The 23074-nt window shown below is 43.2% G+C and overlaps 1 protein-coding gene across 1 annotated transcript in view; it reads left to right on the top strand.

The window, feature by feature from the left end:
• The window catches only part of OCA2 (OCA2 melanosomal transmembrane protein), a 176413-nt gene that overhangs the window by 84499 nt on the left and 68840 nt on the right, over positions 1-23074 (top strand). The window contains exons 16-18 of the mRNA XM_031451151.2: positions 3239-3386; positions 6225-6282; positions 9264-9372. Coding sequence (XP_031307011.2) covers positions 3239-3386; positions 6225-6282; positions 9264-9372 — 315 coding nt within the window. The remainder of the gene's footprint in view (positions 1-3238; positions 3387-6224; positions 6283-9263; positions 9373-23074) is intronic.

Here is a 23074-nt window from a genome sequence, read left to right as displayed (position 1 = left end):
ATCTTTATTCATTTCCATATAAATAGCTGGGAATCTGTGTGTTCCCACCAGCCCTCCTGCTCATCAGATGGAGACGACACAAGGCAGATCTGCCTTTCTTTTCTGCGAGACTTTTGTATTCAGAATTTGACTTTCTTTGTTCTAGTTACGAAAATGTCATGTATACCTTCTCAAGAGTCGTCTATGTTAAACAAGCTTATTCTTAACAGAATTTAGTCACCCATCTCTACCAAAGAAACAGGATGATAAGCAGAAATTTCTCTTTCAGGCAATATGTATTGATTGCACACACACACACACACACACAAAAACTGGAGTGTTCCTGTGGGTTTAAAAATGGTTCTTTACATGCAGTCAGGCGACAAGAAATTCCTTGGTGGCCACTTGGCCCAGCTCTGAGTGAAGGAGATGTAGGTGCAAGACAAGCCGGCAGCTTCCTGTGCACGGCTGCTCAAGGGGAGAGTGGGCATAGCCTCACCAAACGGGCTCCGAACTGTGGGGGGTGAGCCCAGTGCTGGGGGCTGGAGGGAACGGGGGACACAGACACAGGTGCTGGGGGCCGAACAGGACAGTCCTTTCGGCAGCAGAGCCACGGAAGCTTCCTGCCATGTAGCATAGTTTACTTTATTTAGGAAGAATGTGTTTTCTTGACAGCATTGATAATTCTTCATCCTAGTGGTCTACAGAGCAGGTTACATGGATTTCTTGAGAAAAAAGACTCCTAGATCTTCTTACAGCTTTATAATGGAGGGGACACCTTCAAATAATCCCATTATTTCTCTGTTTTGAAGAAGATTTTAATCAATGTTTGTTTAAAATAATAGTTCTTGCAGTGAGATATCTTGATCCACTTTTGTCATTGCCCAGTGTATTAGTTTGTGCTAGCTGCTGTAACAAAGTACCGCAGACTGGGTGGCTTAATTGACAGATGGCTTATTTCCATACATGTTAACGTGTCTTAATAAGCCACCATAGGTGGCCTATTTTCTCACAGTTCTGGAGGCTGGAAATCCAAAGTCATGGATTGGTTGGCTGTGAGGAAGGTTGTGTTCCAGGCCTCTCTGCTTGGCTTCTAGTTGACCATATTCCTATTCACGTGGCGCTCGCTCATGTGTGTGTCCGTGTCCACATTTCCCCCATTTATAAGGACACCAGTCATTTTGGATTTGGGGCCATACTAATGACTTCCTCTTAACTAACTACATCTGCAGTGACCTCATTTTCAAATCACGTCACATTCTGAGGTCCTGGGGGCTAGGACTTCAACATATGAATTTTGGAGAGACAGAATTCAACCCACAGCAACCAGTTAGAGGTGTTCAAGATGTTTTATCATCAATTAGTATATATAAAGTGAGATAACTGAATACTTGGAGAGCTAGGAATGGAGAGCTAGGAATACTGCTCCATCGCACTCGCTAATCTGTCTCTTAAAGCTTGTGTGGGCACAGCAGCATCTCTCCCCAGCCTCCCCCAACCTCCCTGGTGATCAGAGTGACCCAGGAATACTTGTTAAATATGCAGATGATGAGGCCCACCCCTGGGAATTCTGTGCTGTGAATAAGCTCTTCTGGAGAGTTATCTTGAGATGAGTTTGGATATACAGAAAACAAATCTGCATAGTAGACTCCTTTGCTCTTCCTGAGTAAGGAGGTGAGAAAAGCTTTGAGTGATGTGGGAGGGGATGGTTGGGACCTGGATAATGCTGAAACCCTCCAGCAACGCCAAGACAGGCTGTAAGTCAGCACAGAGGGAGCAGTGCAGAGGCAGGGAAATTACTCTGGGCCACTGTTGGGTATAGGGGTCTCCAATTTGGGGATGCTTGATGTAACTACACATTCCCAAGCCCTACTCCAAACCCTATCCCTACTCCAAAACTATCCCAGAGATTTGGTTTCAAAAGGTCTGTGGTGGCATCCAGAGTGTTAGAATAGGCTTGGTTACCCTGCAGTTAAAAAGTAGCTCTGAAATCTCAGTGGCCTCGTGCCCACTGTGGGCTGGCAGCACCCTGCTCATCAGCAGTTCTCAGAGCCCTGAACTGCTGGTCGTCATGCAGAGACGACCACGTGTTCCACGCCACCACTGACTGATGCAGCTCGTCACCACTGTCACCAGGCCCCCAGTGGCAGGGTCCAGGATGAGTCAGCCTGCCAAGTGTTAAGAACAAGAGAGATTTTGGTTTATTTTTTTGAAAAGCACAAATAATCACGAGAGTCTGCCCCTCTGTTCACCAAATATCAGCTCATCTGCTTCTTGCTACTGTTTTGCACAGAATTTTTGTATGTGCACATTAGGGATATTGATCTGTAGTTTCCTCTCTTGAAATGTCTTTTCTTTGTTGTCCTGAAAGGATGAGTATAGAAATATATTCTTCTCTTTAATTTTTTGGAAGAAATGGTGTAAAATTGCTACTACATTTTCTACTCTCTGTTTCTTTTCTTCCTTTCTTCCTTCCTTTCTCCCAAGTGATTTTTTTATTAATTTTTTTTTATTTTGTGGGGAGGAAGTAATTAGGTTTATTTATTTTTACAGGAGGTACTGGGGATTGAACCCAGGACCTCATGCATGCTAAGCATGTGCTCTACCACTTGAGCTACACCCTCTCTCCCCAAAGAGGTTTTTAACTACACATTCAAACTCCTTATAGATATAGGGCTATTAATGTTATCTATTTCTTTTTGAGTGATCACTGGTGGCTTAAGTCTCAAGGAATTTGTCCATTTTATCTCAGTTTTTGAAATAATTATTCTAAAGTCATTCATAGTAGTTTCTCATTATCCTTTTAATGGTTACAGAATTTTTTACATTGAAGTATAGTTGATTTACAATATTGTTAGTTTCAAGTGTACAGCAAAGTGATTCAGTTATATATATATTTCAGATTATTTTCATTATAGGTTATTATAAGATACTGAATATAGTTCCCTGTGTTATATAGTAAATCCTTGTTTCTTACCTGTTTTATATAAAGTATTTTGTATCTGTTAATCTTGCACTCCTAACTTACCCTCCCTTCTCCCGCTACGGTAACCATACATTTGTTTTCTTTGTCTGAGTCTGTTTCTGTTTTGCACATAGATTTATTTGTATTATTTTTCAAATTCCACATGTAAATGACACCTAATGTTTGTCTTTCTCTATCTGAGTTACTTCACTTAGTATGATAATGTCTAGGTTCATCTGTGCTACTGCAGTGTCAATATTTCATTCTGTTTTACGCCTGAGTAATATTCCACAGAACTGAAGCACGAGATTCATGTCTGGCGCCTGACCGCACAGCGCATCAGCCCCGCCAGCCGTGAGGAGACCGCGGTTCGAGGCTTGCTCCTGGAGAAGGTGCTGTCGCTGGAGCGCCTGCTGGCCCGGAGGCTGCACAGCTTCCACAGGTACCGCACTGGGCCCTGCTCACACCACTCTTGGTTTAGCAGCAGTTCTCATCTTTACTAGGAGCCCCAGTTTAAGGATGAGAAAACAGGCTTAGAGAATTTGAGCAGTTTGCCCAGGGTTATACATCTGGGAAAGTGTGATGTCAGGGTAAGTACTGCCCACCACGCCTCCACACCTAACACTTATTGCACAACAAGAATCCAAAACAATTAATATAACAAATAAATCTAACAAAATACTCTCTAAGTAGGTGATTTCCAGGGAGCTCAAAATGTTACTGAAGTCAAATTCCTGTGGCTGATGCCCCATGAGGCCAAACAAACCAAAACATCGGAGTTTTGAGCAGGGGAAGGTTTATTGCAGGGCCGATCAAGGAGGACGGGATGGCTCATACCCAGAAAAACCCACAACTCCTCAAAGGGTTTCAGCAAAGCATTTTTAAAAGCCAGGGAGGGAGGGGCGTCCTAGGGTAGGTGATCAGCTCCTGCACAATTCTCTGATTGGGTGATGGTGAGTTAAAAGGGCATCAACCCTATGGTGCCCTCAGCACCAGGAGGTCTGGGGGCCACATTCTCTCCATTAGCAAGTAGTTAATTGCTTCCCTTTGGTGGTGGTTTTTAGCATCTGAAACACTCAGGAAATATACATGAGATACTAATCAGGGAGGAGCTGCAGCAGAGGACATGGGGGAGGGGTCTGTCCCTGGAAGGCCCCCCAGGGTCCTGCTCAGTTACTAAAGAATACCTAAGTCCTATTCAATTCATTTCTGGGCATTTGTTTTTAATCAAAGTTGAGATGTAAAGGTTAACAATAAGAGTCCTTCCTTGGATGAGGTGCTGAGTTCCAACCTGTCTTCACTCTGGAAGCACTAACAGGAAAAGCAAGAGCTGTTGCGGTTTGATGAAACCAACCCTGTGTTCCCAGAGAGCTGGCAAACAGACTGAGGATGGGAGCTGGGCACAGAACCGGCACCAACCCCAAGGGTCGTCCAGTGAGGCTGCAGTCTGCTCTGATCCTGGGGAGAGAAGGCCACGGGCGAGTGTATGGGACTCGCTCTGTCCAGACACGCAGCCCAGGACAAAGCCCTGCCTCGCATCCTCGGCTCCATCCCAGCCCAGGCCCTGCCTCTACCCTGTGATGCTGGAGAAGCAGGACCTGTTACCCTCAGGCTACAGGAAGGCCCTGAGTTGCAGGCTGGGGACAGAGTGACCACCTTCAACAATAGGAATAGGTCCCAAAAAGAAAAGCTTTGTAACTTGAAGATGCAGGAGGAAATTGCAATGAATGTATTTACTCTACTGACTCAAGTTTCGGGGAGCTCTGTCTGGCATGGATGTAGTCAGTGTATCTCACGGTTACAAATGGGGAGAAAGCTGTGGGCTCGGAGATGCGCCATGTTTCCATCAGCTCATCCTGTGTTGATAACAGAAAGGGAAACTGAGGCCTGCAGAGGGTAGTGGCTTTGTAAGGCCACTCAGTCACTGAGGAGCAGAATGGACTGAGGGCGATCTAAAGCAAGTGCTCTGCAGGTCTTGTTTCTACATTTTATTCTGAAAAGCTGTCCTGGGAACCACTCATTTGGGTCTGCTGTGATTTCCTGTAGGGTCTGCACTGGCTGCCTGGTCAACCTCCTTTGATACTTACGACTTGTGAGTGTTCATTAAAGCTAAATTCTCCGACATGCAGCTGCTTTTCCCTAATTGGTCACGGAGAAAATAAAGCAGAGAAAGAAGATGTGCTGATAGGGAAGATTAAAAAGGAAAGGGAGGTTGGAACAAATAGATGTGACTGAAATGGAAACTGAGATGGGTGGGCGCCATGACCAGAGCTGGAAGGAAGCTGATTTCCAAATGAAAAAAAAAATCACCACTAGAGCAAGTAGCATTCCTGTTCCTGTTTTTTCCCTTTAGATAAATTGTAAATGTAACATGCCCTCATTTTGAAAAAAAAAATGTAGAGAAGTAGAAAGTGAAGAGATGAAAACCAAGCTGGCTTCCTGTCATCCCCCGTTCCCATTTTGGCCAATGTGCTTCTGACATTTCTGCGGTGCCAGCAGGTGCTGCTGCGGCCTGGGCTCCTCCCTGCCCTCCAGACTTCCAGCCCTTGGGCGTCTGCCTGCTCCTCTTCCGGAGATAAACTCCTGATGGGTGTCTGCTCGGCAGGATGAACAGCCCTGGGAAACGGCTAGTCTCTCTGTGGCTCAGGCTGACCTGTCTCAGCCCGCGGCTCCTCCTTGTCAGTCACACATCCCACTGTCTTGCTTGTGCCAGCCTGTCGCCATCTTACTGGAGTCGTAAATCCATGATCCTCCATGTACCAAAGCCCCCTGCCTCACTGACAGCCAACCAAACATCTGTTCCGCCGTCCCTTTGTGTTCACAGTCCCTTCCTCAATAAAAGACCCTGAGCGTTCATCCCAGTGGACACGCGGGCACCTCTTGTCTGTGTGGCCCGCTGTTGCCAGTAGCAGCGAACCTATTAAACTTTTCCTTTGTTCTTAAACGTCTCTTGGTTTCTGGTAAATTTTTTTGCCACCTGCGATGCCGGCCTGCCACGTGTCCCCCAACAGTTTCCTGTGCTGAGTTCACATATTCCTCCTTAAGCATTCCCGTCATTTCTGGTATTCTTTTCCTTTGGGAAGGTAGAGTGAGCATCCTTCCCAGTCCACGAACACAGCTCCATCAGGCACCTGCACAGCAAGACCTGCGCTGCTCCCTGGCCGCACCTGCATCACATGATGGATGGTACCCTGGCCGGGTCCCCTGCCAACTGCCACCCTGCTGACCTTCCTGCTCGATGTCACCAGGAAAATGATGAGTCTGCCCTTTTGTCTTTCAGACAGATCTCACAGGAAGATAAAAATTGGGAGACCAATATCCAGGAGCTACAAAAAAAGGTATCGTGGTTTCTTTTCTTGGAGATTTCTGACCTGCCTCTTTAAGAACTGGGTAGATTCTTTTTCTTTGCTTCATATGAAGTTGCAATAGAAAGTCATCTCCCTTTTTCCTCCTGTAGTTGTACACAAGACGTAAGTTATTTAGAGTTAATGGGGGGGGGGGTGCATTTTCCAGACATGGTAGGCTTATTTTGTCCAGAAATTGAGAAGTTAAACTTTTTATGTTCCCTTTAAGACAGGGCAGCCCTTTCTGTGGTAATGTGGCATCAGGGAAGGCTGGCGGATGCCTGAGGTTCTCACCCCTCCCTGACCCGGAAAGGCAGGCCCTGTGGTTCCTATAGTGCAGGTGAGGGGAGGCAGGCTGAGACAGGAGAGGTGTGCTGCTGGGGATGGGATGCCTTTTGGGGCAGAGATGGGGTGAGTGTGTTCTGTCGTGTGGCTCTGACTTTGAGGGGGCAAAGCTGATTTGGAGTTATTTTGTTCATTTTCCTGCCTTGGTGGAATTTCTCAACCCATGTGAGGACACACAGTGTCCCTCTCCCAGCCAAGACAGCTCTGCTCAAGATCTGCCAGAAGTCATTTGTATCTTTGGGAAATTTCATATCCAGGTAGTTTATTTCCTAGGGAGAGACTGTGACCAAAGGCAGGTTCGTGTGCCCGCTGCACCATGAGGCCAAATAAACTGTAACATAAGTTTGGAGCAGAGAAAGGTTTATTGCAGGACCAAGAAAGGAAAACCCTGAACTCCCCAGAGGGTTTCAACAAAGCATATTTAAAGGCCAGGTGAAGGGAGGGGAGGTCACAGGTATGTGGTCAGCTTGTGCACAATTCTCTGACTGGTTAATGTCGAGGGAACAGGGTGGTCAATGCTCTGATCCCCTAGGTGCCAGGAGGTCTGGGGGCCATATGCTTTCAGTCATCAAGCAGTTAATGTCTTCCCTTTGGTGCTGATTTTAAGCATCTGAAACACTCAGGAAACATACATGAGATACTGTTACCTGGGTGCTTCAGAGAGGAGCTGCAGCAGAGGATACGGGGGAGGGGTCTGCCCAGGGAGGCCCCACAGGGTCCTGCTCAGTTACAAGACCGCTTACCCACTCTCTATGATGGGAATGTTTTGCCCTTCGCTAAAGGAAATTTAGACACTGGGGGTCCTAGTAGGTAACAGGTTCATTGTGTCCCTCCTCTCAATCTCTGTCCCACTCAGATGGTTAAAGTTAGGGAAGATGGGTATGGCTCTGACATTTGTCTGGGTCTCAGGTTTAGACAGACCCTGCCCACCCTTCTAGACCATAGTTTGGGCTGTGAGTTAGGGAAGAGGCTGCATACTTCTCTGGGTACTCAGTGGACAAGGGTCGGGGAGAGGCGGAAACAAGAAGCAAGGATCTGACTTCTCACTGTGATGGCCCCTGGTAACCAAAGGAGAAAAATCTGACAGACACCCAAAAATACTAATAAGACAAACTTTGGATCATCTGATACCAGCTGAGCAACACTGGAATATTCCTTGTCCTGCCTGCCCTCCACTTCCAGTCCTGGAGGGGTCCGTGGTCATGCCCAGTTTCTGTGGTTAACCTGGCTGCAGGGAAGGCTTGCAGTGCCTCCCCTCACCCCCAGTGAGGTGCCCTGCGCCTTTCCTCCTAATTCTCCGTCACAGACTCATCTGCCAAAATTGGCCTTCGTTGGAAGGTGGGCGGGGGAAGGGGAAGATGAGTGGGGGCTGGCCAAGCCACAAGCCTTGGTAGTGGGTGGGGTAGGGGGACAGGTGCTCAGGAGGCAGCCCCACGTCCTGTGAGCAGGGGACCAGGGGCTGCAGCCAGAGCCTCTGTGACCCAGAACGATATGCTTGTGGTTTTTATGGAAGCAGCTTTAACTGTGTGACCGGAGAAACCAGGAGAGAAAGTCTGTCCTTATCTCTGTCAGTCTGTATGTATACCCACACCCAGGCTCGTGTCCCTGTCTGTGTCTTACCCATCTCTGTGTCTCTGTCTCTGTTTCTACATCTCTATCTTCATCTATACCCATATCTTACCCATATCTCTGTGTCTGTCAATATCTACCTATACCCATTTCTTTAGCTAGATCTCTATTTATAGCTTTATCTATCTAGTCACGTAGACCTAGATATCTTAGACATAGACCGACAGACAAGTGTGCTGGTGGTACCACACTTAAGAAAGGACACAGTGCACATGGCGAGCGTGACTCGCACAGGGTCCTGGTTAGTGGGGCAGGACGACCCTGTGCCCGGTGTACGTGCGTGTTGGGTCCTCCCTCCCTCCCTGCCCCAGCCCCACACAGCTGTGGCCTTCAGAGCACAGCACCTTTTGGGGACCTTGCCCTGTCTTGCCCTGTGGCTCAGGTCCCCTAGAAGGAGGTCTGTGACTCTGAGGTGAATGGAGATGCTGCAGAGCGCCTCCCCTTGGCTCCTGAATGCCTGGGGCAGGATCCCATGGGTGTCAGCTGGTAATCAGGGGGCTGCTAAGTGCCTTCAACGGGAGTCATATTGCAAGAATATTTTAACCTCAGTGCTAGATAAGCAGGGACTTGCATAATAGAGGGAAAGGTGAACTAAAAGGCAGTGAGCACACAGGACCTGTGGAAATACATGTGTCTTAAAGGGCCAGGTCCCTGGAGCTTATGTGTTGCCTCCACAGTGGCTTTGCCGGTATCTCATCTAATGCTGGCAGCAGGGCTGGGAACAGCTTGGCATCTCTGTGTCACGCTGAAAATCTCTTTAGTCAGGTGTCTTACAAAAGGATTGTGCTACTGTATCATTGTGTTTATTTTTCATGAAGATTTTGAATGCTGTGATCTTGAATCTTTGTTTCCCTTGTAACGCATTGTCTTACCTTCTTTCAAGTTCAAGGTGCTATACTTTGTACCATAAGGAGGAATTTGTAGTGATTCAAGTCATGGAGGCTGGTGGGCCCACTGCAGGAATCAGGCCGCGCTGACTGAGCTGTTTTCCTCTCTCACAGCACGGAATATCAGACAGGACTCTGCTCGCCAAATGCCTGATGGTGTTGGGACTTGTTATTTGCATGTGCTTTCTGAACTCATTTGTCCCTGGTGTTCATCTCGATCTCGGTGAGTCTGATTTTTTGAATTAGCTTTTCGTGATAGGCTATCACAGTCTGGAAGGGAAGGTTTCAAAGCTTGTTCCCAAACACCGGCGAGGAGGGCTGAGATGGAGCTTGGCCAGCCTTTGAGGGAAGGTTTTCGGGAGGAGAGGGAGAGGGGAGGGGTTGGGGGGAGACAGATGAACCCCAGGACCATGCACCCTCAGCCCCTCCACAGTCTGACATTAGAAGGGATGGAGAACAGGGTGCGTAGTATCAGCTCAGTATCACGTATAGACTGGTGTACCTGAGCATCGGAGCTTCAGACTGGTGCCTGAGAAGCGCCCCCAGAAGAGGCAGGAGGTCGTATCAGCAGGGCCATAGTCCTGCAGGTTTTGCAGCCCGACCCGACAGTTAGATGAGAGACTACCAGTGAGAGGGCCGGAGAGACCGGTCGTGGTCTCTCTCCCTGCCCAGTGGTTTCCATTTTTCCCAGACAGCAGAACGCTGTTCTCCCACCTGCTCCTGTGGGTTTCCCCTCTCTTGCTCTCACTGGGCTGCGGCTTTCCCTTTGTACTTCCTCAAGGTCTAGGTTGCATGGCTCGTCCGCACCTGAGACATCACCATCTTGCAGAATGAGCTCACTAGGTATCTTATAAACCCCGGGACTTTTCAGTTCTCTATCAATTTTCACGTTTCTCAGATCTTTCTTATTGATGTAATATTTCTCTTAATTGGTGTCATTACTTTAAACTAAATAAAACCACTTCCAAAACCCACCTCAGTTTAAAGTATAGATTTATGAGAAAGTTAAATTGGGGGTGGTGTCAAAGAGTGTTTTCTGTGACCAAAATCTTATGATTTTCCTTCAAAATGAGCTCTGCTAAGATGTTTTAAATATCTTCTAATAAAAATTTGCTTTCCTACAACATTTGAAGAATAGAACTTCTGTGGAAAACAAAGCCTCTTTGTAAAATAGATGGGTGATGTGGGCAGGCTTTAGTTATTCGAACCACAGCACTGCTCCTTTGGTTCTTGGCTGCCGCTATAAATCTTTAGAGTTCTAAAGATTAAACAAATACAACAGAATGGGTGTTCTGTGGGCAGAGGTTTCATCAGCTAATTCTTTAGGGTGTTCACACATTGTTTGGTTTCTAATCTGAGGTTCCACTTTAAAAGGACAGATCATGCATTTAAAAAATTTTTTAGTTTTTACAGTAAAAAATATATAGGAGTTTGCATGCAATTTTGTTAGCACTTGGCAGTGGTCTTAGTATAAATAACAATACTTTCAAAATTTAAAGTCACATCTTTAACCATATGGACTTTTAAAAATCTTGATTACTATGAAATTTTAAATTTTAGCCTAAGAATTCTTTGCTTTTTACTAAGATGTTACATCCCTTTTGTGTGGTTGCTGTGTCTGGGATTGAGGAGTGTATTTCATTGCTGCTTTTAAATCTTGTGTTTTCAGTTAGTATTGTGTACAAATGATTTTATATGGGGATTCTGGAATACATAATCTGTATATTTGCATTTTCACCATGATGGGAAAGAATTAGGTTATAAAGGAGAAAAATTTGATTAGTGTATCTTTAATGGGTTCTCGTCAAATTCACAGTGCTGTGAATTTTAACAAAGATGTAGAGTTACATAACTGCCACTACAATCAAAATACAGAATAGTTCCATCACGTCGCCCCAAATTTCTTTTGTGTTATTCTTTTGTAATCAACTTCTGCCTTAATCCTGTGACTCCAATCTGTTCTCCATCATTATAGTTTTGTCCTTTGGAGAATGTCATAGCCACAGAATCAGACTGTCTGCAGCCTTTGGGACTGGCTTCTCTCACTCAGCATAATGCCTTTCAGATTCATCTGAGTTGTCGTGTGTATCAGTAGTTCATTCTTTTTGTTGCTGAGTAGTCTTCCGTGGTACGCGTGTACCACAGTTTGTTTATCCATTCACCCGCTGAAGGACGTTTTGGGTAGTTTCTGTTTTTGGTGGTTGTATGTTACCAAATCCAAACTCGTTCTGCTGGCTGCACGACAGGCCAATAAATCAGGAGACCAGGTGTTGGGGCAAGGAATAGCGACTTTATTCGGAAAGCTGGCAGACCGAGAGGATGGCAGACTAATTAACATCTTGGAGAACCATCCTCCCCCAATAAGAATACAGGGTCCTTTTATATTAAAAAGGGGGGGGGGTGGTTTTGCAAACTTCTTGGTGTAGCAATTCTTTGTTCTTGCAGCTGTCCACGAGGGCCAGGTCATGGAGCTCCTGCAAAACCTCCAACAAAAAATGTTACTCTCTATTCTGCAACTTGTTATCTTTACGTAAGTGCAGAGCTAGCAAGACCAAGCTTAGGAAACAGGGCACAGGGTTAAAGCCAAAGGAACAGATCTAATACGGAGTCAGATTTGTTCTTTTCTATTACAACTTGAGCTACTCCAAACATTCATGTGCAGGGTTTTGTATGAACCTAAGTTTTTGTTCTCCTTGGGTAATTACCTAAGAGTGGGACTGCTGGGTCATATGCAGAGTGTATGTTTAGCTTTAAAAGAATTTGCTGCACTGTTTTCCAGAGTGACTGTAGCACTTTGCACTTCCACAGTAGGTAGGGAGTTCCAGCAGCTCCTCGTCCTCGCCAGCACTTGGCATGATTAGACTATACCTTTTTTTTTTTGAAATTCCAAGTTTTTTTTTTAATTGAAGTATAGTCAGTTTACAATGTTGTGTCAATTTCTGGTATACAGCATAGTGACTCAGTTTAAATATACATACACACACACATTCCTTTTCATACTCTTTTATTATAGGCTATTACAAGGTATTGAATATAGCTCCCTGTGCTATATAGTAGGACCTCGTTGTTTACCTGTTTTTTATATAGTAGTTAGTATCTGCAAATCCCAATCTCCCAGTTTATCCCTCCTCCCTCCCCCTTCCCCTTTGGTTACCACAAGTTTCTTTTTTATGTCTGTGAGTCTGTTCCTGTTTTGTAAGTAAGTTCATTTGTCTCATTTTTTAAAGATTCCCCATGTAAATGATGTGGTATTTTTCTTTCTCTTTCTGGCTCATTTCACTTAGTATGATGATCCCAGGTACATCCATGTTGCCACAAATGGCATTATTCTTTTTTAATGTATGAGTAATATTTCATTGTATAAATATACCACAGCTTCTTTGTCCAGTCATCTGTCCATGGACCTTTAGGCTGCTTCCATCTTGGCTATTGTAAATAGTGCTGCTGTGAACATCAGGGTGCATGTATCTTTTCAAATTAGAGTTTCCTCTGGATTTATGCCCAGGATAGGGATTGCTGGATCATATGGTAAGTCTAATTTTAGTTTTTTAAGGAATCTCCATACTGTTTTTCATAATGGCTGCACCAAACTACATTCCCACTGATAATGCAGAAGCGTTCCCTTTTCTCCATCCCCTCTCCAGCAGTTATTATTTGTGGACTTTAAAATGATGGCCATTCTGAGTGATGTGAGGTGATACTTCATTGTAGTTTTGATTTGCATTCCTTTAATAGTGATATTGAGCATTTGTTCATGTGCCTATTGGCCATTTGTATGTCATCATTGGAGGAATGTTTTAGGTCTTCTGCCCATTTTTTCATTGGATTCTTTATTTTTTTGTCTTTGAGTTATGTGAGCTGTTTGTATATTCTGGAAATTAAGCCCTTGTCAGTCTCATCATTTGCAAATATTTTTTTCCCATTCTGTAGATTATCTTTTCATTTTGTATATGGTTTTCTTTGCTGTGCAAAAGCTTATAAGTTTAATTAGGTCCCATTTGTTTTTTATTTTTGCTTTTATTTCTATTGCCTGGGTAGACTGCTCTAGGAGAGCATTGCTAAGACTTATGTTAGAATGTTTTGCCTATGTTTTCTTCTAGTAGGTGGACTATGCTTAAATGTAGAACTCACATGTTCATATAGTCACTTGTTTACCTCTCTGCCCTGGTATGCTACCCTGCCCAGTTAGATTCACACATGATCCTAGTCTTCTAAGCTTTTCTCTACTCAGTTCCTTGTGTTAACACCTGACCCATTAGTAGATACAAGATACAGGTTTACAGAATACATAAACAAGCTTCTTATTGATTCTTTTTAAAATTGTACAGTCAGTTACAATGTGTCAATTTCTGGTGTACAGCACAATGTCCCAGTCATGCATATACATACACATATTCTTTTTCATTAAAAGTTATTAGAAGATATTGAACATAGTTGCCTGTGTTATACAGAAGAAAATTGTTTTTTAATCTATCTTTATATTTAGTGGCTAACATTTGAAAATCTCAAACTCCTAAATTTATCCTTTCCCACATCCTTTCCCTGCTAACCATAAGATATTTTACTATGTCTGCAAGTCTATTTCAGTTTTGTAGATGAGTTCATAGTGACTTTTTTTTTTTTAGATTCCACATGTGAATGATATCATATGGTATTTTTCTTTCTTCTTCTGCCTTACTTCACTTAGAATGACATTCTCCAGGAACATCCATGTTGCTGCAAGTGGCATTATGTTGTCGTTTTTTATGTCTGAGTAGTATTCCATTGTATAAATATACCACATCTTCTTTATCCAGCCATCTATTGATGGACATTTAGGCTGTTTCCATGTCTTGGCTATTGTGAATAGTGCTGCTATGAACATTGGGGTGCAGGTGTCTTTTTTAAGTAGGATTCCTTCTGGATATATGCCCAGGAGTAGGATTACTGGGTCATATGGTAGGTATATTCTTAGTCTTTTGAGGAATCTCCATACTGTTTTCCACAGTGGCTGCACCAACCTGCATTCCCACCAGCAGTGTAGGAGGGTTCCCCTTTCTCCACAGCCTCTCCAGCATTTGTCATTTGTGGACTTTTGAATGATGGTCATTCTGACTGGTGTGAGGTGATACCTCATGGTAGTTTTGATTTGCATTTCTCTGATAATTAGTGATATTGAGCATTTTTTCATGTGCCTACTGATCATTTGTATTTCTTCCTTGGAGAATTGCTTGTTTAGGTCTTCCGCCCATTTTTGGATGAGGTTGTTTGTTTTTTTCTTGTTAAGTCATATGAGCTGCTTATATATTCTGGAGATCAAGCCTTTGTCAGTTTCATCATTTGCAAAAATTTTCTCCAATTCTGTAGGTTGTCGTTTTGTTTTTCTTATGGTTTCCTTTGCTGTGCAGAAGCTTGTAAGTTTCATTAGGTCCCATTTGTTTATTCTTGCTTTTATTTCTATTGCTTGGGTAGAGTGCCCTAGGAGAACATTTTTGAGATGTATGTGAGATAATGTTTTGCCTTTATTTTCTTCTAGGAGGTTTATTGTATCTTATCTTATGTTTAAGTCTTTGATCCATTTTGAGTTTATTTTTGTGTATGGTGTAAGGGAGTGTTCTAGCTTCATTGATTTACATGCTTCTGTCCAGTTTTCCCAACACCATTAGCTTTATCCAGTCATCTGTCAGTGGACATTTAGGTTACTTCCATGTCTTGGCTATTGTAAATAGTGCTGCTGTGAACATCAGGGTGCATGTATCTTTTCAAATTAGAGTTTCCTCTGGATATATGCCCAGGATAGGGATTGCTGGATCACATAGTAAATCTAATTTTATTTTTTTAAGGAATCTCCATATTGTTTTTCATAATGGCTGCACCAAACTACATTCCCACCGATAATGTAGAAGTGTTCCCTTTTCTCCATCCTCTCTCCAGCAGTTATTATTTGTGGACTTTAAAATGATGGCCATTCTGAGTGATGTGAGGTGATACTTCATTGCAGTTTTGATTTGCATTTCTCTAATAGTGCTATTGAGCATTTTTTCATGTGCCTATTGGCCATTTGTATGTCATCATTGGAGAACTGCTTGTTTAGATCTTCTGCCCATTTTTGGACTGGGTTGTTGTTTTTTTGTTATTAAGTTCAATGAACTTTTATATCTTCTGGAAATTAAACCTTTGTCAGTCTCATCATTTGCAAATATTTTCTCCCATTACATAGGTTACCATTTTGTTCTGTTTATAGTTTCCTTTGTTGTGCAAAGCTTATAAGTTTAATTAGGTCCCATTTGTTAATTTTTGCTTTTATTTCTATTGCCTGGATAGACTGCCCTAGGAGAACATTGCTAAGATTTTCATTATTGTGAGAATTTGGTATATTACTGATTCAGCCTGGATTGTCTAGAGAGTGAAGCCTGAAGCAAAGGCTTGTAGGGGTTCTTCACTGGGGAGTGTTATCCTAGGGAAGAGAAGTTGGAGACAGAGAGGCAGAATGGTGAGGCAGTGAGTCAAAACAAGGCTGAATCATCATCTAGCCACCATTATGAGCCACTGGTCACTCCATCCCATAGAACTATCTGAGAAGAAATAGGGAATGTGTCTCTGGACTGTCCATGAGGCTGCGTGGGAGAAGGAGCGAGCGTTCACCCACTGGCACCCATCGCCCATTGGTCCAAGCTCCTCCCCCTGGAATGCCAACTTGCATGTGCATCCAGCTGCTAAATACACGAAGGCCACACAACAGAGGAGCCCCAACTGGAAGCAGTGTTGGTGCATGGGTTCAAAGGCAGACTTGGTCAGGGTGCACCTGTAGGAGGGCACGTTTACACAGAGCTGGCCACTGCCACTGACTTCTGATGAGTGACAGGAGGACCCCAAGGGACACCCAAAGGTGCAAGAGGTGGAACAGCAGTGAAGAAAGAAAGTCAGTAAGGGCCATGGTCAAGTTCATGTGCATCTGGGAAAGCGATAGTACTCCAGTGTGCAAGGATCTTTATCTGAAACATACATTGGAATTAAGTCCCAGATTGCCCAGCTGTTATGTACAGACAGGTCTGTAGTCCCCACATGAGATTCTTGGTGCCAGATATGTTTCAAAATTCAGACTTTTTGTTTGTATTTTACAAAGAGAATTAAGTGAACACACTGAATTGTATATAATGTAACACCCCTGGGGTGTTTGGGACCAACATCCTGGCCTTCAAACATTAATATTTCTGCAGTGAAACATGAATATTTATACAAAGTGGGATAAATTGTGATGACAAATAGCCTTATTTTAGCTCAGATCAGGTTTTGTTGAATTTTGACATAGAACTTGTAAAAAAATTTTGCTTTTCCAAACTTTATGATTTTAGAATTGCAGACAACTGATCTCTAAGAATCAGTGAGCTGGCTTTAAAATGTCTCTGGCTTTGACATTTATAACCTTGGTTAGCAACTTTCTAGCTCTCCTTCTTTGATAATTAGTTCAGAACGTCCCCCTAGGTTCTCTCACAGTGTGTTTGATTAGATTTCAGTTCTGGAGATACTTCTCTAATTATTTCCCTGATATCGTTTCAAAACTGCAGGTATTGTCAATGTCTTTTGGTGTCCTCTGTTGAGAAATTTTACTGTCTTTGTTAAAGTATTTTTAGCCACCAATAAAGCAATCTACATCATCAGTCTGAAGCAGCAGAGGGGATTATTAGAATGATACTGGGCTAACTGGCAGATTCCAAGGGACAGTGGGCTCCGGGCGGTGGGGCGGGGGGGCAGCCGACTTAGGAAGTGGAAAGCATCCAGAGAGAAGGCGTGTGTGCTCCAGCCCCCAAACACCCTTACTTCTCTTCCAATAGCCTCATACTTCTCCATGGACCATTTTCTTGTCTTTTTTCTGCTCATGGCTGAATAGAAATGGTCTCATTAGTTTCCTGATTTATAGGCGCTCAGTTTCAGCCACACAGAGAGAAAAGGCTATTTTGAATTCCAGATTCCCCGGTGAAGAGTTTGATTGGCCCAGGTTGGATTAGCTTTTTTTCCTAATCTAGAAAATTATGACCAGGATAATGGGGGCCACATGTTAAAATATGACCAATAATTTAAAAGGGAAGTTAACTAAAATATAAAAAGAATACCTATAAATCAGTAAGAGAAAGGCAGAGCATCCAATAGAAAATGGACAGGAATCCTGAATGGACACTTCACACCAAAAAAATAATAAAATGACTGAAATTACCAATAAGCATATGAAAAGGTGCTTAACCTCCTAAGTCATCAGTAAAATGTGATTCTAAACCACAGCTTGACACCACTACATCCACACGTAAATGGCTAAAATTAAAGGCTGGCAACACCAAATATTAGAGAATGTAGAGCAGGGGGAAGTGTCGTACAGTGTCATACAGGTTGTAAATTTTGTACAGAGTCTTTTGAAAATGACTTTGCTGCAACTGCTGAAGTTTAGGACAATGCATATCTACTGCCCAGAAAATTTGTCTTTAATTATATGCCCAACAGAAATGTACACATATGCATACAAAAGACACGTCTTAAAATCCTCATATTTATTTATGATATTAATTAAGATATTTTAAATTATATTAATTATAATATTTATTTATAATAATAGCCCCAAGCTGGAAGCCATTCACATACATATCCACCCTAGAACTGATCAGTAAATCGTGGGATAACCGTAGAGTGGAACACTGTACAGAAATAAAAAGAAATGGATTATTGAAACTGAAACAGCGTGACTGAATCTCACAAACATGTTGAACAACAACAAAAAAAGTCTGATACAAAAGAGTGCATACTGTATGATTTTGTGTATGAATGAAGACTCAGGAACAGGCAAGTCTACTTTATCGTGTTAGGAGTCAAGGGCTGAAGGGAAAGTGTGAGGAATGGAAGGAGATTTAATTGGGCTTTTAGAACATCACTAATGTTCTGTTTCTCTCCCTGGGAGGAGGTTACATGAATGTATTTCCTTTAAATTTTTCCTTACAGATTTTTTATTGCGATATAGTTGACATAAAGCATGGAATACAGTATTTTTGGTGGGGGGTGGTGTAATTAGGTTATTTATTTATTTATTTAAATGGCAGCACTGGGGATTGAACCCAGGACCTTGTGCTTGCTAGCAAGCACTCTACCACTGAGCTATACCCTCCCCCTGTATTTCCTTTATAATTGAGCTATATGGTTTATTTGAAATCAATGCCCTTTTCTGGATGTATGCCATAGTTCAAGCAAAATGTTGATTAAATAATTTAATGAATACATTCACTGTATCATTCAGAGCCCTCCCAGAAAACAGACTGCATATACTCACACTTGGTAATTTGAATAGAATTTACCAGTGGGCAAGACAGAGGAACCATGAAGGGTAGAGTGGTGTCCCCGAGGCTGTGTGTGTGTATGACAGAGAAAGAGGTTCCTAGGAACTAAAAGGATGCGATGACAAGGCCACCTTGACAAGAGCTGTGAGACCTTCAGTGAAAAGTCCCTGTAGGGAGGGGTCCAAAATAACCCATGCTGTGAGCCCTCTCACCCTCTCTCCACCTCCCGCTGGGGCTCCCCTTGGCACAGCCCAGCTGGAATCCTGGGCCCGAGAGCCTCCTGATGTGTGGTCCGCAGGGCGGAGAGCAGGAGGGGCTGGAGGGATGTGGAGAGGAAGGGGCAGCTCAGCGGGGTCCTGCCCACCCACATTCCCCATCACTACTGGTGGGAAACTTTAGTTGCAGCAAAACAATAGGATCACTATTTTAAGATCACCTTTATTCTTTCAATTTCACCTCTTTAAAAACAGCTGACTTGTAATTGCGCTGTTTCCTGAGCCTGATTGGAAGCCACATGTTGCGTTTCTTAAACCTGACTGGAAGCTGCCAGGTGTTGAAATGGAGCCGTGAGCTTTACTCCGAGCTTTGACGTCAAAGCTGCTGCTGGAAGTTTGCAGCCGCGTCCTTGAATCGAGCAGGGAGAAGGCAGATAGGAGGCCAGATTGTTCTGGCCCTAAGCACAGCTGCAGTCTTCAGTGGCCTGATGCCCGTGGGCGCCTGCAGTGCGCCTCAGTGGCCGCTGTGAGGAGGCTGTGAGGACCGAGTCACCTCGTTCGGCCAGAGGTCTCAGAAACAGCACCTGGAGCAAGGCTGAGTGCCACGTTGAAAGGACCGTGCTTAGGCAGGCTGCTGAGCCGCTCAGGAAAACACGAGATGATGAAAATGGCCTTGCTTTTGCTGGATTTTAAAGGGGAACTAGAAAGAATAGGACTTTTCTCACGATAGGGCACCGCACAGATTATATAGTAATCGTGCAGGTAATGAGATGCTCCCTCCTCTTGGTCCGAGGCCTTTGCCCTGCGTGTGGTTAGTAGAACTTAACCCCTTGGTGACTCCGCTCTTTGTCACCTTCTGATCCCACTCCTTCGATGCTGCCTGTCCTACTTGCCCACCCAGCTGTGGACTGGGAGCTCCCCAAGAGCAAGCTTAGGCTTGTGCCCTGGGAGCTCAATGCTTGGGTGAATGATTCAGCGGTAGATTTAAAACTACCCCATGGACAACATAGTGTTTTTCTGCAACTGAAAGTCCTGAATTATTTGTGGTAAATTTCATGTGGCCAGTTTTAGGCAGTTGATGGCCAGTACACATGAGATGCCTCACCAAAGGGAGGCAGACAGCGTGGCTTGTACTCTATCTAGTATGCACAAACTATTTGTGAGTTTTTCTGGTTTGAAGGATGAATATGAGGTGTATAACTTTTGAGACATTCTCTGGAGATTCCTCTTGTGTGGCTTAAAACATGTAAGTTATGATACCACTCATATGTGGAATCTAAAAAGAAAATAAGAGGACACTAATGAACTCATCTACAAAACAAAAACAGACTTGCAGACATAGTAAACAATTTTATGGTTACTAGGGGGAAGGAGGTGGGAAGGGATAAATTTGGGGGGTTGAGATTTGCAAATGTTAACCACTGTATATAAAAACTGAAAACAAATTTCTTCTGTATAGCAAAGGGAACTATATTCAATATCTTGTAATACCCTTTAATGAAAAAGAATATGAAAACAAACATATGTATGTATCTGCATGACTGGGACATTGTGCTGCACACCAGAAACTGACACATTGTAACTGACTGTACTTGAATAACGTATTTAGGTTATTTCATCTTAACTTTAGGTAGTGGATTCTTCAGGACAGTATTGTTCAAAGGCACCTGCAAAATGTCCAGAGCCGGACCGGGTACAATATGTTCCTTTTTTTTTCCATTTGGGAGAAAAGATATTATTAATTTTGGTTTTTTTGTGTATATATATATATATTTTATTGAAGTATTGTCAGTTTACAATGTCGTATAATATGTTCTTTATAAAAGACACTGCAGGGTTTCAGGTAGAACACAGTCAAGTTGCATCTCTGAGCGCAGGAGACACATTGCCTTTGAGGGGGGAGGTTTCACACGTGGAGTTACCAGGTGTGTTTTAGGTGATGAAAGCATCCCATTTGAAGACTGAGCACATGAGAGGGGTCCACCCTGGTGCGATGGAAAGGTATCCTCACAGACTGGGGGTTGAATCTTGGTTTTGCCCCCCAGAAAGTCACTGAAACTGAAGGAAACTAGTTAATCATCGAGAGCCTCAGGGTTTCCTCATGGGTGGGGTTGCTGTGGGGTGACCAGCAGGGCTGTGCCAGGAGGCTGCTCAGCCAGTGGTGGGGGCCCTTGTTCTGCCTTCCTCTGAAACTTATTTAGGAATGGGGGTAAAGGGACCCCCATTAGCTCTCTGTTTTGCATTGAAACCTGGCCCCTGCTGGAGGCTTGAGTGAGAACGTACAGAGCCTCGTAGAGATTTTGCTGTAAGGAACAGCAAAGCTCTTGGTGAGAGATTAAGGCTCAAGGAAGGGATTGATAGATGCTCCATGGGATAAAGGCGGCTCCAGCTCAGGTAAATGTTGCTTTTACCACTCCATCCTTTATTGTTGGCTGTGGTTGAGGCGCCAGTGCTGAGTGAGAGCAGAATGGAACATTACTGGCAGTGGCCTGGGGCACCCCTCAAGTGCCACTTGGACTCTTCAGTGAAGGCACCAGACGTGCTTGCGTCCAGGCAGTTTGATTGGCACTGCTGGTTCTGCGGGCAGTGCAATTAAAATTAAGGAAGAAATTGAGGTTTTGTAGGGACAAGGGAGACTTCCTTCCACTGTATGTTATTATAGGGAATTTTTCTGACACAGTAAAACTCCGTGAATACATACCCTCTTCTAAAGTCGGATTCATGAGTGCTACGATAGGGGTTCTGGCCGGAAGGACATCCAGCCCTCCTCAAACGATGAGGAAAAGTAGTCTTAGAGGAGCGTCCATCTTCCTGACTGAAATTTCTCTTAGGATCATGGAAAATACCTTGTGTCTTTACTGATTTTGGAGAGATTCTTATTGTCATAGAGCAGAGCAAACAACGGGATGCCGCTTATGGTTGTAGAAAAGCATCACCTGGGGAAAGGGCAATTGGTCCATTTTTTTCTTACTGAGAATTTAAAGAAAAGATCTGATGAGCTGTCAAGGCATCTTTAGAGGAGAAATCAAGGAATCAACCATCAGGTGTGATGGATCAGGGAAGCAACTGTTTGTCCTCAGTACTGCGGTGGGTGCTCTGGAGCATTCAGAGAAAATTGATAAAGTCTAGGTAGGCAGATGGAAAAGGCAGGCACTCCAGCTCCTTTGCTTAGAAAACTTCAGTGACTTCTCTCTGTCTACAGAACGAGGTCCCCAAACCTTTGCATGCTATATAAGGCCTTCTGATCAACCTCACACAAGCAAGGTGACAATGCACTTCCCAAGCAGGACATCTTTCTTCTTTTATTTTTTATTGTGGTAAAAATATATATGTGATATATCACAGAACATTTGTCATTTTATCAGTTTTAAGTGTACAGTTCAGTGAGTGTTAATTACATTCACAATGTTTTATAACCATTATCAGAGGTTCAAAAGTTTTCATCACCCCAGACACTTTATAACCATTAAGCAGTAATTCCTCATTCTCTTCCTCTCTTCCTTCAGCTCCTGGTAACCGCTAATCTACTTACTCTTTTAATGAATTTGTTTATTTTAGATATTTAATATAAGTGGAATTGTATATTTGCCCTTTTGTGTCTGGTCTTTTTCAGTTAGAATAATGTTTCCATGGTTCACCTGTGTTATGGCATATCTCAGAACTTCATTCTTTTTCATGAAAATAAAATATGAAAAATATTCTGTTGTATTTATATGCTACATATTTTATACATTCATCTGTCGATGGACACTTGGGTTGTTTCCACCTTTTGGCTGTTGTGAAAAATGATGCCATGAACATGGGTATACAATTAGCTGTTTGAGTCCCTGATTTCAGTTGTTCTGAGTATATGCCTGGGGGTGGAATTGCTGGGTCATATGGTGATTCTGTGTTTGGCTTTTTGAGTACCTGGCAAACTATTTTCCACAGAAGTTTCACTATTACACATTCCCACCTGAAATATGTAAGGGTTCCAATTTCTCTGCCTCCTCTCCAACATTTGCTATTTTCTGTTTTTTTGCCCTAATTATAACCATCCTAGTAGGTGAGAAATGGTATCTTACTGTGGCTCCGATTTGCATTTTCCTAATGACTAACAGTGGTATCTTTTTGTATGCTTTATTGGCTGTTTGTATATCTTTAAAGAAATGCCTATTCAAGTTCTTCACCCATTTTAAAATTGGGTTGTTTGTCTTTTTGTTGTTGAGTTTTATATATATTTTATATTCTTCGTAGTAAACCATTATCAGATACATGATTTGCAAATATTGTCTCCTATTCTGCAGGTTGTCTTCTCACTTTCTTGGTAATGTCTTTTGATGCACCAAAGTTTTTAATTTTGATGAAGTCAATTTATCTATTTTCTTTATATGTTGATTGTACTTTTAGTGTCATATCTAAGAATCCATTG

This window comes from Camelus dromedarius, chromosome 4, assembly GCF_036321535.1.
Source record: "Camelus dromedarius isolate mCamDro1 chromosome 4, mCamDro1.pat, whole genome shotgun sequence".
Taxonomy (NCBI): domain Eukaryota; kingdom Metazoa; phylum Chordata; class Mammalia; order Artiodactyla; family Camelidae; genus Camelus; species Camelus dromedarius.
The sequence above is the reverse complement of the archived record's forward strand: the minus strand, read 5'-3'. Positions and strand labels throughout refer to the sequence as shown.